The sequence below is a fragment of the Ceratotherium simum genome, chromosome 16 (genome assembly GCF_057802395.1).
Source record: "Ceratotherium simum simum isolate JZ-2026a chromosome 16, ASM5780239v1, whole genome shotgun sequence".
Taxonomy (NCBI): Eukaryota; Metazoa; Chordata; class Mammalia; order Perissodactyla; family Rhinocerotidae; genus Ceratotherium; species Ceratotherium simum.
In genome coordinates this window covers 28,796,627-28,809,761 of record NC_141915.1, presented here as the reverse complement: position 1 = coordinate 28,809,761, position 13,135 = coordinate 28,796,627, and the positions used below count along the sequence as shown (strand labels likewise).

General features: G+C 38.0%; 1 protein-coding gene across 16 annotated transcripts in view; it reads right to left on the bottom strand.

The window, feature by feature from the left end:
- The window catches only part of TRIM37 (tripartite motif containing 37), a 187,189-nt gene that overhangs the window by 29,950 nt on the left and 144,104 nt on the right, over positions 1 to 13,135 (bottom strand). For 14 of the 16 annotated variants that reach the window (XM_087440893.1, XM_087440902.1, XM_087440908.1 and 11 more), the window contains 2 exons: positions 5,477 to 5,587; positions 828 to 2,101 (listed from right to left, as the gene is read on the bottom strand). In XM_087440893.1, the coding sequence (XP_087297019.1) occupies positions 2,019 to 2,101; positions 5,477 to 5,587 (194 nt within the window). In that variant the 3' untranslated portion in view covers positions 828 to 2,018. Of the gene's footprint in view, positions 1 to 827; positions 2,102 to 5,476; positions 5,588 to 13,135 lie in introns of those variants that run through there. The other 2 variants (XM_087440895.1, XM_087440894.1) reach the window with 1 other exon arrangement.

The following is a 13,135-nucleotide window of genomic DNA, read 5'->3' as shown; positions in this document are numbered from 1 at the left end:
TATGATTAAAAACAAAAAAGGATACCTCTTCCCAATAAAGAACAGAGGGATACCTCAAAATGCTATGACACAGATTAATGACCCAAGAGAATCTCATGATTAAATTACTCGTGCTAAAAGCTTTTACGATTTCCCCAAACGAATAGTCTATTCTCAGCCTTCTTAGTTCTTAACCACACATGGTTTTCCATATTTTGAAAACAAGAAGAATTATAAAGGTACATGGAACAGCACTCAGTTATACATCAAATACAGGTCAAGAAACAGCTAGGCAATAGTGAGAGAGTCAAAGCAGAGTCAATCACACCTGCATTTATGGATTCCGATGAGCCTCATTACTTACAATGGATTGCTCTCAACACTAAAGGTGCAAAATTCTTACATTATAGTTTCATTACATTCTTACATTATAGTTTCCATTACAATGCAGTGTAGAGATAAGAGAAAGTTGGATTAAAAATATGATCTCATCAAAATATAATGACTGTGAATACATTTCCATTGAAGAGAAAATGAAATGTGTTAAAGAACTTATTAGTAATGTTTTAGGGCATTGCATGATAAACTACCTAATAACTATACAACAGCATGCCAATGCTATCGTGTTAGTAAGCAAATGCTAAATTTTTACTTCTCATATATATGTGCAACTAACTTTTTAGGAGAAAAAGTAACCATATATATTATGGAGATTATAAAGAAGTCTTCTAACTTCCCCATGTGTTTACTAACAGACTACACAGCTCAATAGCCTCTGTTATATACAGGCAATATGAATAGGAAAAAATGGGAGCTCCCTGTCCCACTTTTAATAAACTGCAGAGGCATAACATTTTCTCAAGTTCATTTTATTAACAAAAAGTGCAAACTGTTTTGAACAAAAGCAAACCATGAATCACAGCATTCAGTAAGACATTAGACTTGGAAAAGTGAACAATATTCATTAAGTAAAATTTGAGCAGATGAGATACCTCTCACATGTATATATTCATGCTTTCTTAATAGTCTCAGTCAACTTTCAGTGTAATTTTCACAAAAAGTATAGCAGCTCAAAAACAAATGCAGGAGCACAATGGCAAAGTTTGGCAATTACTTTGGGTTAATTGCAAGTATGCAAGTAAACCTTGTACCACAGTTTCATGTAGGCCACTGCGCAGTATGTATGAATCTTAAAATGTAGCGACACTGAAATCAATGTCCAACTATAATGAAAATATAGGAGAAAAGAGGGTTTTAAAATATTTGTTGCATTATATTTGTTTAGTAAGAGGCAGAAAAAATGAAACAATTTTAAATGCTCTTACATGTGTTCATATGACCAGGAACATAACCAATCACATTAACTTAATTCATTTAAAATTACATTTGTAAAAGTCACACAACAGAAAGATTATGTGCCATTAATCAGTGTGCCTGCACTTGAACAAACAGGAAAAGATAAATAAACTAATTGAGTCAGTCAACATACTCCAAAGAGGAGATTCAGTCTAGTGTTACTTCAGTTCTTCACATCAAGTCTCTACAGGGCAGAATCTACTCATAAGTAATTTTTCTGTTCAGTAATCTACAGGCACTAATGAAACTATAAACTGTAAGGAAAACCCAAAATATAAAGGTGGTCATTTAAACACAACTGAGTGTCTAGCCAAGGACAGAAGAGCACTGATGCTGAGCAGGTTACTGAGTGCATGCATTGTCTCCAGGTACATTAATCGCCCTTCTTTTCTGTAGAGAAACTGCCTTTTATGAACAGACTAATTTACTAAGTTAACTGAGGACTACATTGTCATTTCATTCCACTACACGGAATTCTTCCCACCGTTAATTTTTTCCTGTGTACTAATATCTTTATACTAGAATTGTGCTACTTTCTAAAGTTTAAGAACTACTATTTCAAGTAGAAATGATGAAAAAAATAAAACCAAATCTGATTATTTGCCTGATGACAAATTTGAGCACCAACTACAGCAAATTTCAGAGTCAAGGGAGCTTGCAAGTCAGTTCTCTTGATTTTTAAATTACCTTCCACTATTTTCATCAGTATTGAAGCTGAGATCCTCAGGGCCAATTTGTTCACCACCAGGAAAACTGGAATGCATATCTAAGATAAATTAAAAGCAGATAACATTTTTCAAAACCTAGTACTTTCTTTTTACTTGTCTTTAAATGATCTTACCAAGTCTGCTATTTAAGCAATAAAGATGTGCTGGGTTGTGAACAAATCCTGGTCTTCAGAGAATTTGGGATCTGAGTCAGGTGTAAGCAAATACAGAGGGAAAATAAAGGAGAAAAAACAAAATGTGTAATAGATACCCACAATTAGAAGATGAAAGGCACTGCCTCACTTTGTCCTCTGGGGGACACTGTGGGAGCAGCTGAAGGGAATAGGAAACGATGATGATGTATACTCAAAGACTGACTTTGTAAACATAAAATGTACTTCAAAGCCAATTAAGTTGCACATACAGATATCACTACAAAAACCCATCAGCACTCAAAATAACTTGCCCAAAATTTGGCTGCTTCTTTTAGAAGCAAAGAAAATTACTAAAGTGTCTTAATACAGTCGGCTCTTCAGACTGTGGGTTCTGCATCTGCAGATTCAACCAGCTGTGGATTGAAAGGCCTATGATGGGCGCCAGCCCTGTGGCTTAGCGGTTAAGTGCACGTGCTCCACTACTGGCGGCCCAGGTTCAGATCCAGGGTGCGCACTGCTTGTCCAGCCATGCTGAGGTGGTGTCCCAATACAGCAACTAGAAGGATGTGCAACTATGACATACAAGTATCTACTTGGGCTTTGGGGAGAAAAAGGAGGGAAAAAAAAAAAAAAGAGGAGGATTGGCAATAGATGTTAGCCCAGGGCGGGTCTTCCTCAGCAAAAAGAGGATTGGCATGGATGTTAGCTCAGGGCTGATCTTCCTGACCAAAAAAAAAGGCCTATGATGATTGCATCTGTACTTAACATGTACAGACTTTTCTGTCTTGTCATTATCCCCTAAACTATACAGTATAACAACTATTTACCTAGCAGAGTTACATTGTATTAGGAATTACAGGCATAAGATATCTTGTTTAATTGCACTTTGCAGATACTTTTTTTTTTTTTTTTTTTTTAATTTAAGGTTTGTGGCAACGCTGCATTAAGCAAGTCTATCGGTGCCATTTTTCCAACAGCATTTGCTCACTTTATGTCTCTGTGTCACATTTGGGTAATTCACACAATATTTTTAACTTTTTCATTATTACATTTATTATGGTGATCTGTGGTCAGTGATCTTTGATGTTCCTACTGTAACTGTTTTGGGGCACCATGAACTGCGCCCATATAAGACAGCAAACTTAACTGATGAATGTTGTGTGCGTTCTAACTGCTCCACTGCTCAGCCATTGCCCCATCTCTCTCCCCCTTCTCGGGCCTCCCTATTCCGAGACACAACAGTAATAAAATTAGGCCAATTAATAACCCTACAATGGCCTCTAAGCGTTCAAGTGAAAGGAAGAATCGCATATCTCTCACTTTAAATCAAAAGTGAGAAATGATTAAGCTTAGTGAGGAAGGCATGTCCAAAGTAGAGATAGGCTGAAAGCTAGGCCTCTTGTGCTGAAGTTTGCCAAGCCATGAATGCAAGGAAAAGGTCTTGAAGGAAATTAAATGTTCTACTCCAGAGAACCCACAAATGATAAGAAAGCCTAACAGCCTTATTGCTGATATTGAGAAAGTTTTAGTGGTCTGGATAGAAGATCAAACGAGCTATAACATTCCCTTAAGCCAAAGCCTAATCCAAGCAAGGCCCTAACTCTCTTCAATTCTTTTTTTTTTTTTTTGCCCCCTTTTCTCCCCAAAGCCCCAGTAGATAGTTGTATGTCATAGTCGCACATCCTTCTAATTGCTGTATGTGGGACACGGACTCAGCATGGCCGGACAAGCAGTGCGTCGGTGCGCGCCAGGGATCCGAACCCGGGTCACCAGTAGCGGAGCGCGCGCACTTAACCGCTAAGCCACAGGGCCGGCCGGCCCTAAAGTATGTTTTAATTAAGGTATGGACACTGTGTTTTTGGGACATAATGCTACCGCACACTTAATATAGTGTAAACATAACTTTTATGTGCACTGGGAAACCAAAAATTCATGTGACCTGCTTTATTGCAATGGTCTGGAACCAAATCGGCAATCTCTCTGAGGGATGCCTGTATAAGTAATCTAGAGATGACTTAAAGTGTATGGTAAAATGTATACAGGTTATATGCAAATACTACATACACCATTTTATATAAGGAACTTGGGCATCTTCAGTTTGGTATCCATGGGGGGGTCATGGAACCAATCCCATGCAGATACTGAGGGATGACTGTACTTAAAAATCATCAAATGCTTGGCCCTGTATTGAAAAAGACACTAGAACATCAGGGAAATATGTAAAATATAAAGCTGACAATTAGCATAAGCCTGACAATGCTGTAATTCCAGGAAATCTTGCAGAGGAATGCTCAGAGTGATCATTAAGGTCTCTGGATAAAATACTAACAATGTGTGATGAATGTTAACTTATTGTGGTAATCATTTTGCAATATACACATATGTCAAATCATTAGGTTATAAACCTAAAACAAAACAAAACAAATATACTGGGCCGGCCCTGTGGCTTGGTGGTTAAGTGCGTGCGCTGCGATGCTGGTGGCCCGGGTTCGGATCCCGGGTGCGCATCGAGGTACCACTTCTCCGTTCATCCTGAGGCCGAGTCCCACAAACAACAACTAGAAGGATGTGCAGCTGCGACACACAACTATCCACTGGGGCTTTGGGGGGAAAAATAAAATAAATAAAATCTTTAAAAAAAAAAAAACAAAACAAAACAAATATACTAATAGTGAGTTTCTCTCAGTGGGTTTTTTTCTTAAGACGTTTTTGGGAGGAAGAGGGAATAAAAATTGATGATTTCATAATCTGCATGCATTTCTATGAAATCAGAAAAAGTTATCTTCAAAAAAGTTACTTTATTAGCTAGGCTACAAATATCTCTGTAAAGGAAAAAAAAAAAAAAATCAAACATCTGAAACCTCCCCGGAGGTGGGCAAGCATTTTCTATAAAGAGGCAGATAGTAAATATTTAGGTACTGCAGGCCACAAATGGTCTCCGCTGAAAATTCTTTGTTTTACGCAACTCTTTACAACGTAGAAGCTATTCTTAGGTCACAGGCTGTACTAAAGCAGGTTGCTGACCCCTGCTCCACCCAATCAGCAGTACCCATTAGGTGTCTGAACAGCCAAATATTATCTACCAAATTTTTTCAGTACTCACCATTTAGTTTACCCCATAGAATATTGTCTCACAAATGACAATAATTTAAAAAAAAAAAAAGAAGCAGAAGCAGCAGAGCAGAGGAAGAAGAAGGAGCAGAAGCAAAAATAGAAGCAAAAGCAGCAGCAGAAGAGATGATTTTATTAATCTCTGTGAAATGACACCGTGTGTTGCACCTTCATCTGGGGGCTGCGCCATGAAAGAGTCGTTAAATCCGCCCATGCTGGTGTGCTCCTCCTGCTCCTCGTTCTCAGTGTCACACTCAACATCACTGTCGCTACTCATTCCTAGCAGGAAGGAAGGGAGAACATGTTTCTGATAAGAAACCACTGCAAGTGAAAGGAAAAGAAAATCTTATCTACTGAACTGAGATTCCTATTGAATTTTACACTGAATGCCAAGACAACGGAAGACATCAAACGAAGAAAAAAGTAACCACACAAACTTCAATTCTCCTTAGTTATTTAAAGCAGTGGTTTTATTTTTGTTCTCAAAAATTAAAATTGCCCTTTCCACAGTACCTGAAAGTTATAATTTGAAACCAGTATTAATTTTATTATACTTAGAATATTTTTTCCATATCAAACAGTTCTTTTCTAGAGACTGCTAAGAGCTAATAGGACCTCTCTTAATCCCGATTCAATGTAGATAGTTTCTAACCTAAACCATATAAACATGTTATGTAAACACAAACACACATTTACAGTTATATGTGTGCATATAAAACAATTCCAGTAATTCTAGCAATAAATGAGTTAATATCCCATCTGAGCCTCCAATTTTTTGTGTATATCAGTTGATTAAAAAATTCTATAGAAAGTACTTCTGTTTCAAAAGATAGTAATCAAGAAAATCTGAAATTCTTTTTGCTTCAAATCCTTATAAATGCTAGATAAAAATATAAACTTAAAATATTATTTCAATGAACAGCCACATTTAAAAGAAAGAAGGGACATCCACAGGGGCCAAAACAAAAAAGGACAAGGAAAACTAGTGGGTCAGATGCTGCAGGTGCCCCGGAGGGCTTGATGTAAAGGTCTTTAACACTCACTTAGGGATAGGAAAAAAAAAAACTTTGGACCCACCATAGAAAGGGAGTTGAAACTGAGACTAAAACTCCACTCCCTGCATAAAGCTAAAATTCTTATCAAAAGAACAGACTAGAAAAAGTCTGCCTACTGACACAGGAAGACAGCAAGAAATGTTGTCTGTTTCTGCTGGGCTCAGCTCATAGCAGAATTCAAACTAAGACCTGTGTGCCTAATTCAGGTTTGAGATTTAAAGTTGAGGTTCAGGGGCTGGCCTGGCTGCATAGTGGTTAAGTTCGCATGCTCCATTTCGGTGGCCCAGGGTTTGCAGGTTCGGATCCCGGCTGTGGACCTACACACCACTCAAGCTATGCTGTGGTGGTGTCCCACATAACAAAGTAGAGGAAGACTGGCACAGATGTTAGCTCAGGGCCATTCTTCCTCAATCAAAAAGAGGAAGATTGGCAACGGATGTTAGCTCAGGGCCAATCTTCCTCACAAAAAAGAAAAAATAAATAAAATAGGGGCTGGCCCGGTGGCGCAAGCGGTTAAGCGCACCCGCTCTGTTGTGGCAGCCCGGGGTTTGCCAGCTCAAATCCTGGGCATGCACCGACGCACTGCTTGGCAAGCCATGCTGTGGCGGCGTCCCATATGAAGTAGAGGAAGATGGGCATGGATGTTAACCCAGGGCCAGTCTTCTTCAGCAAAAAAAAAGAGGAGGATTGGCAGATGTTAGCTCAGGGACGATCTTCCTCACCAAAATAAATAAATAAATAAATAAAATTTAAAAAATAAATAAATAAATAAAATAAAGTTGAGGTTCATATCTCAGGAAATTAACATAAAAATCGGTCAGGATGGGTCAGCCCAGTGGTGTAGTGGTTGGGTTTACACACCCTGCTTCAGCAGCCTGGGGTTCAAAGGTTCGGATCCTGGGTCCAGACCTACACACCGCTCATCAAGCCATGATGTGGTGGCGTCCCACATACAAAAGAGAGGAACATTGGCACAGATGCTAGCTCAGGGCCAATATCCCTCACCCCCCCCAAAAAAATATTGGTCAGAAGCTGGTGTTATTTGAATAAAGTAAATGAAAAATCACCTGGAGGGTTCTAGTAAGATGGAGTAAAAACACATTCCACCCCATCTTTCCCAATGAATGCGGCTAAAAACCTGGACAGAATACATTAAGCAGCTATTGAAAAGTAAATAGGGCCGGCTCCGTGGCTTAGTGGTTAAGTGCGCGCGCTCTGATGCTGGCGGCCCGGGTTCGCATCCCGGGCACGCCCCAAGGCACCACTTCTCCGTCCAACGCGAGGCCGAGTCCCACGTACAGCAACTAGAAGGATGTGAACCTATGACATACAACTATCTACTGGGGCTTTGGGGGGAAAAAAATGAATAAATAAAATCTTTAAAAAAAAAAAGAAAAGTAAATAGGAACAGGCATACTGGTATAGATCAGAATTTCAAGTACCACCAAATCAGCAGATTTAAACAAGACCCAGAGTCTCACAAAATTATACTAAAAAAATGTCTAGGATACAATCCAAAATTACTTCAGCATATGAAGAACCAGAAAAAGAGAATCAACAAACATCAATGCTGAGATGACAGAGATATTGAAATTATCTAACAAAGACTTTAAAGCAGATATAAAAATGCTTGTGACCCAGCTCTGATGGCCTAGTGGTTCAAGTTCAGTGTGCTCCTCTTTGGCTGCCTGGGTTTGGTTCCCGGGCGTGGAACCACACCACTCATTCATCAGTAGCCATGCTGTGGCGGCAGCACACACAGAGCTAGAAGAAGAACTAGAAGAATTTACAACTATACACAACTATGTACTGGGTCTTTGGGAGGGAAAAAGGAAGAAAAAAGGAGGAGGACCAGCAAAAGATGTTCGCTTAAGGCGAATCTTCCCCTGAAAAAAAAAAAATAATAATTTTTAAAAAAATGCTTGTGGGGGCTGGCCCTGTGGCCTAGTGGTTAAGTTCCATGCACTCTGCATTGGCGGCCCGGGTTTGGTTCCCAGGTTTGGACCTACACCACTAGTCAGCGGCCATGCTGTGGCGGTGACCCACACATAAAATAGAGGAAGATTGGCAACAGATGTTAGCTCAGGGCGAATCTTCCTCAGCAAAAAAAAAAAAAAAAAAAAAAAAAAAAAAAAAGAAAAGGAAAAAAACAGCTCATGAACACTCTTGAAACATATTTTTAAAAAGCTCTCTGGAGGGAAGCTTATATAATTTAGGTCACAAGAATTATCACAGGAGGGGAAAAAAAAATCTCGGGGGGGTGGGGTGGGGGTGTCTCCAGAAGGAGTGTTCTAATCAAAATCTACAAAACAAATAAGGTGGACACTCAACCTGAAGAGTCAAGCAGATAAACAAATAGAAGGACAATACCATGAATTTTTCATAAAACGAAATAATCTGTAAGAGACTACAAAATTCTGTTTAACATGGAAAAAGAAAGGATAGACTTTAAAAAATTTACTAGATAGAGTTTCTAGAAGTGAAAGACAGTTATTAAAATTAAAGTATTAATAGATGGATTTAGGCAAGGTTGAAAAAGAGGTTAGCCAACTTAAAGATAGAACTGAGGAAATTAACTAGGATACAAAGAAAAATAAAGTGAAAATTATAAGAAAGAGATTAAGAAATAAAGGGATAAACATAGTCAAGATGTCCATCCTTCCGAAAGCCATCTATAGATTCAATGCAATCTCTATCAAAGTTCCAACAACATTTTTCACAGAAATAGAACAAAGAATCCTAAAATTTATATGGAACAACAAAAGACCCCGAATAGCTAAAGGAATCCTGAGAAAAAAGAACAAAGCTGGAGGTATCACACTCCCTGATTTCAAAATATACTACAAAGCTATAGTAACCAAAACAGCATGGTACTGGCACAAAACCAGACACACAGATCAGTGGAATAGAATCGAAAGCCCAGAAATAAACCCACACATCTATGGACAGCTAATCTTTGACAAAGGAGCCAAGAACATACAATGGGGAAAAGAAAGTCTCTTCAACAAATGGTGTTGGGAAAACTGGATAGCCATATGCAAAAAAATGAAAGTAGACCCTTACCTTACACCATACACAAAAATTAACTCCAAATGGATTAAAGACTTGAATGTAAGACCTGAAACTGTGAAAGTTCTAGAAGAAAACATAGGCAGTACGCTCTTCGACATCGGTCTTAGCAACATCTTTTCAAACACCACGTCTCACCGGGCAAGAGAAACAATAGAAAAAATAAACAAATGGGACTACATCAAACTAAAAAGCTTCTGCACAGCAAAGGAAACCATCAACAAAACGAAAAGACAACCTAACAATTGGGAGAAGATATTTGCAAACCATACTTCTGATAAGGGCTTAATCTCCAAAATATATAAAGAACTCATGCACCTCAACAACAAAAAAACTACCAACCCAATTAAAAAATGGGCAAAAGACCTGAACAGACATTCCTCCAAAGAAGATATACAGATGGCCAACAGACACATGAAAAGATGTTCAAAATCACTATCAGGGAAATGCAAATCAAAACTACAATGAAATATCACCTCACGCCCGTCAGAATGGCTATAATTAACAAGACAGGAAACAACATGTGTTGGAGAGGATGTGGAGAGAAGGGAACTCTCATATACTGCTGGTGGGAGTGCAAACTGGTGCAGCCACTATGGAAAACAGTATGGAGATTCCTCAAAAAATCAAGGATAGAACTACCATATGATCCAGCTATTCCACTGCTGGGTATTTATCCAAAGAACTTGAAAACACCAATTTGTAAAGGTACATGCACCCCTGTGTTCACTGCAGCATAATTCACAATAGTCAAGACTTGGAAGCAACCTAAGTGCCCATCAAGGGACGAACGGATAAAGAAGATGTGGTATATATACACAATGGAATACTACTCAGCCATAAGAAACGATGAAATCCAGCCATTTGTGACAACATGGATGGACATTGAGGGTATAATGCAAAGTGAAATAAGTCAGAGGGAGAAGGTCAAATACCATATGATTTCCTTCATTAAGTAGTAGTTAATAACAACAATAAACAAACACATAGGGACAGAGATTGGATTGGTGGTTACCAGGGGGGAAGGGGGGAGGGAGGAGGGTGAAAGGGATAATCTGGTACATGTGTGTGGTGATGGGTTGTAATTAGTATTTTGGTGGTGAACATGATGTAATCTATGCAGAAATAGAAGTATAATGATATACACCTGAAAATTTTACAATGTTATAAACCAATGTTACTGCAATAAACAAAAAATTAGGGCCAGCCCCGTGGCTTAGTGGTTAAGTGCGTGCCCTCCGCTGCTGGCGGCCCGGATTCGGATTCCGGGCGCGCACCAACGCACCGCTTCTCCGGCCATGCTGAGGCCGCGTCCCACATACAGCAACTAGAAGGATGTGCAGCTATGACATACAACTATCTACTGGGGCTTTGGGGGAAAAAATAAATAAATAAAAGTTAAAAAAAAAAAATTAAAAAAAAAATAAATAAAGGGATAAAAAAGAATGAATCAAATTGTGTGAGACTGCCATAGAGATAGGAAAAACAACAAAGGAGAGACGGCCGAGAATTTTCCAGAATTAATGAACAACACTCCGAACTGAATGAAAATAAAAATAAAAACACATCAAAAGTTTTGGGATGTGGCTACAGCAGTACTCAAATGGAAATTTATAGCATTAAATGCTTATATTAGAAAAGAAAAAGGTCTCGAATGAGCTAAGAAACTAGAAAAAAGAAAACTAGAAAAAACTAGTTTAGAAACTAAAAAAAAGCAAACAAACTCAAAGCATATAAAAAGAAGGAAATAAACAGAAACAAAATTAGCAGGAAAACAACAGAAAAAGAAATCAATGAAACAAGGTAGTTCTTTGAAAAGATCAATAAAATTGAAATGACAGACTAAGAAAAAAGAGAGCAAAGTTACTATATCAGGAATAAAAGAGGGGACACATCACTACAGATTCTACAGACATTAATAAAAGGATGATGAGGGAATAGTATAAACAACTTTATGCTCACGAAATCAAGAACACAGAAGAAATGGACAAATTCTTTGATAGACACAAACCACTAAAGCTCATTCAGTTAAAAATTAATATTTTAACTGTTAAAGAAATAGAATTTGTAGTTAAAAAAATCTTTCAACAAAGAAAACTGTAGCCCCAGGTGGTTTTACTGGTGAATTCTTCCTCGACTGTTTTCAAGAAGAGTTTGTGCAGTTTATTTCTCCCTTAAATATTTAGAAGACATAAGCTGGATGTATGGACATTTCTGAAATTCCTTCTTCAGCAAAGAAAAAGACCTTTCCTGCTCTAAAGAGTAACACTGCTTAGAGACCAAACCAGCTACTCCGTGAAGAACCACCTCCACCTTGTGGCCCTTCATGAAACTGTTGCTGAAAACACTAAAACCCACTTGAGTTATGGAAATGATAGGCACAAATCTGACCTCTTGGTACTAGTGTTTCTGAATTCCTGACAGATATTAACCTTCACGATTCATAAACAAGTAACTGGAATTCTCTGGAATTCCCCAAATCTTAAGTTATTCTCTAAATACTAACAACATTTTTCAAACTCTTAGTATTAATTATACATCTTTAAAATTTTTGTTTAATTTGTAGTAGTTACATCTGCAGCCTACAATGAATATTCAAATGCTGGAAAATATTGTGAACATTATTGGGTAGTATTCGAATAATTAACATCTAGAATTCTTAGCAAGGTTTCTAGCACTGCATAGAATCACATGTCGAAAAGGCCAATTTAAGGAATTATTTTCCTTCCAAAACTTCCTTGGAACACCACTCATAGAATTCCTATAAACTATAGTATAAATTCATTAATAGTTACATAGCAGCAGACAGGGCCGTAAATACATACTTATAAAATGGCAACAGCTATAACTAGGACTAATTTGATTGTGATCGCTTTTTTCCAAGGTGCTCCTGTTGATCTTAACCTTTGATTCCGGGTACCAGCATTTCCGGTTTTTACTTTCAACTTGCCATAAGCAGATTCCTTCAAACCAGCAACGTTTTTGTGTTGATTGTTAAGATTAACCCTAACAGGAGAATCAGAATAATTTTTTCCATTTATTTGATTTCTTGACTCATTTTTCTCAGGATTCAGGAAAACACAGATTTCCCAAGAAACTGTGGGAAGAATTCCTGCATGAAACCACTACTTAGTCTTTTATCAGGTCCTAAGATCTGGAAATTCCCTAGCTTTGTGAATGTAATGAGAAAGACAAATTGGTCTCTTGACCTTTAGCTTAACAGTTGGCCTACTGGGTCAACAGGTCCTGTACAACACATTGCCGTCAATAAGTGAGAGTCAACACAACGTTGAGTCAAATACTTTCATTTTTCTGAAATGAAAACTAGCTGCTGTCGTCAAGCAATAGGTCACAAGCTATTTGCTGTGCCTTGCCCCATAAATTGCAATGTCTACCCACTACATTAAGTAATGGCTAAAGCAAACTAGTGATATTTCACCGAGTCTAAGAAATTTGAATACTGGACCTTTCTTGAACTCACCAGGTGTCAAAGGTTTTCACACAACTGGCTGTCACTGATAGTAATTACAAGACACCATTAAATGTAAGATGCTTCAGAGATGTTAACGTGGGGAAAAAATCTGCATCTTAGAGTAAAATTTGAAATAGGACATTTCTGTATCAATCACCTATCACGTTTTAAATATCTAATACATATTCACTACCATCCAAAGCTAACTTTTGAGTTATAATTTCCTTATTC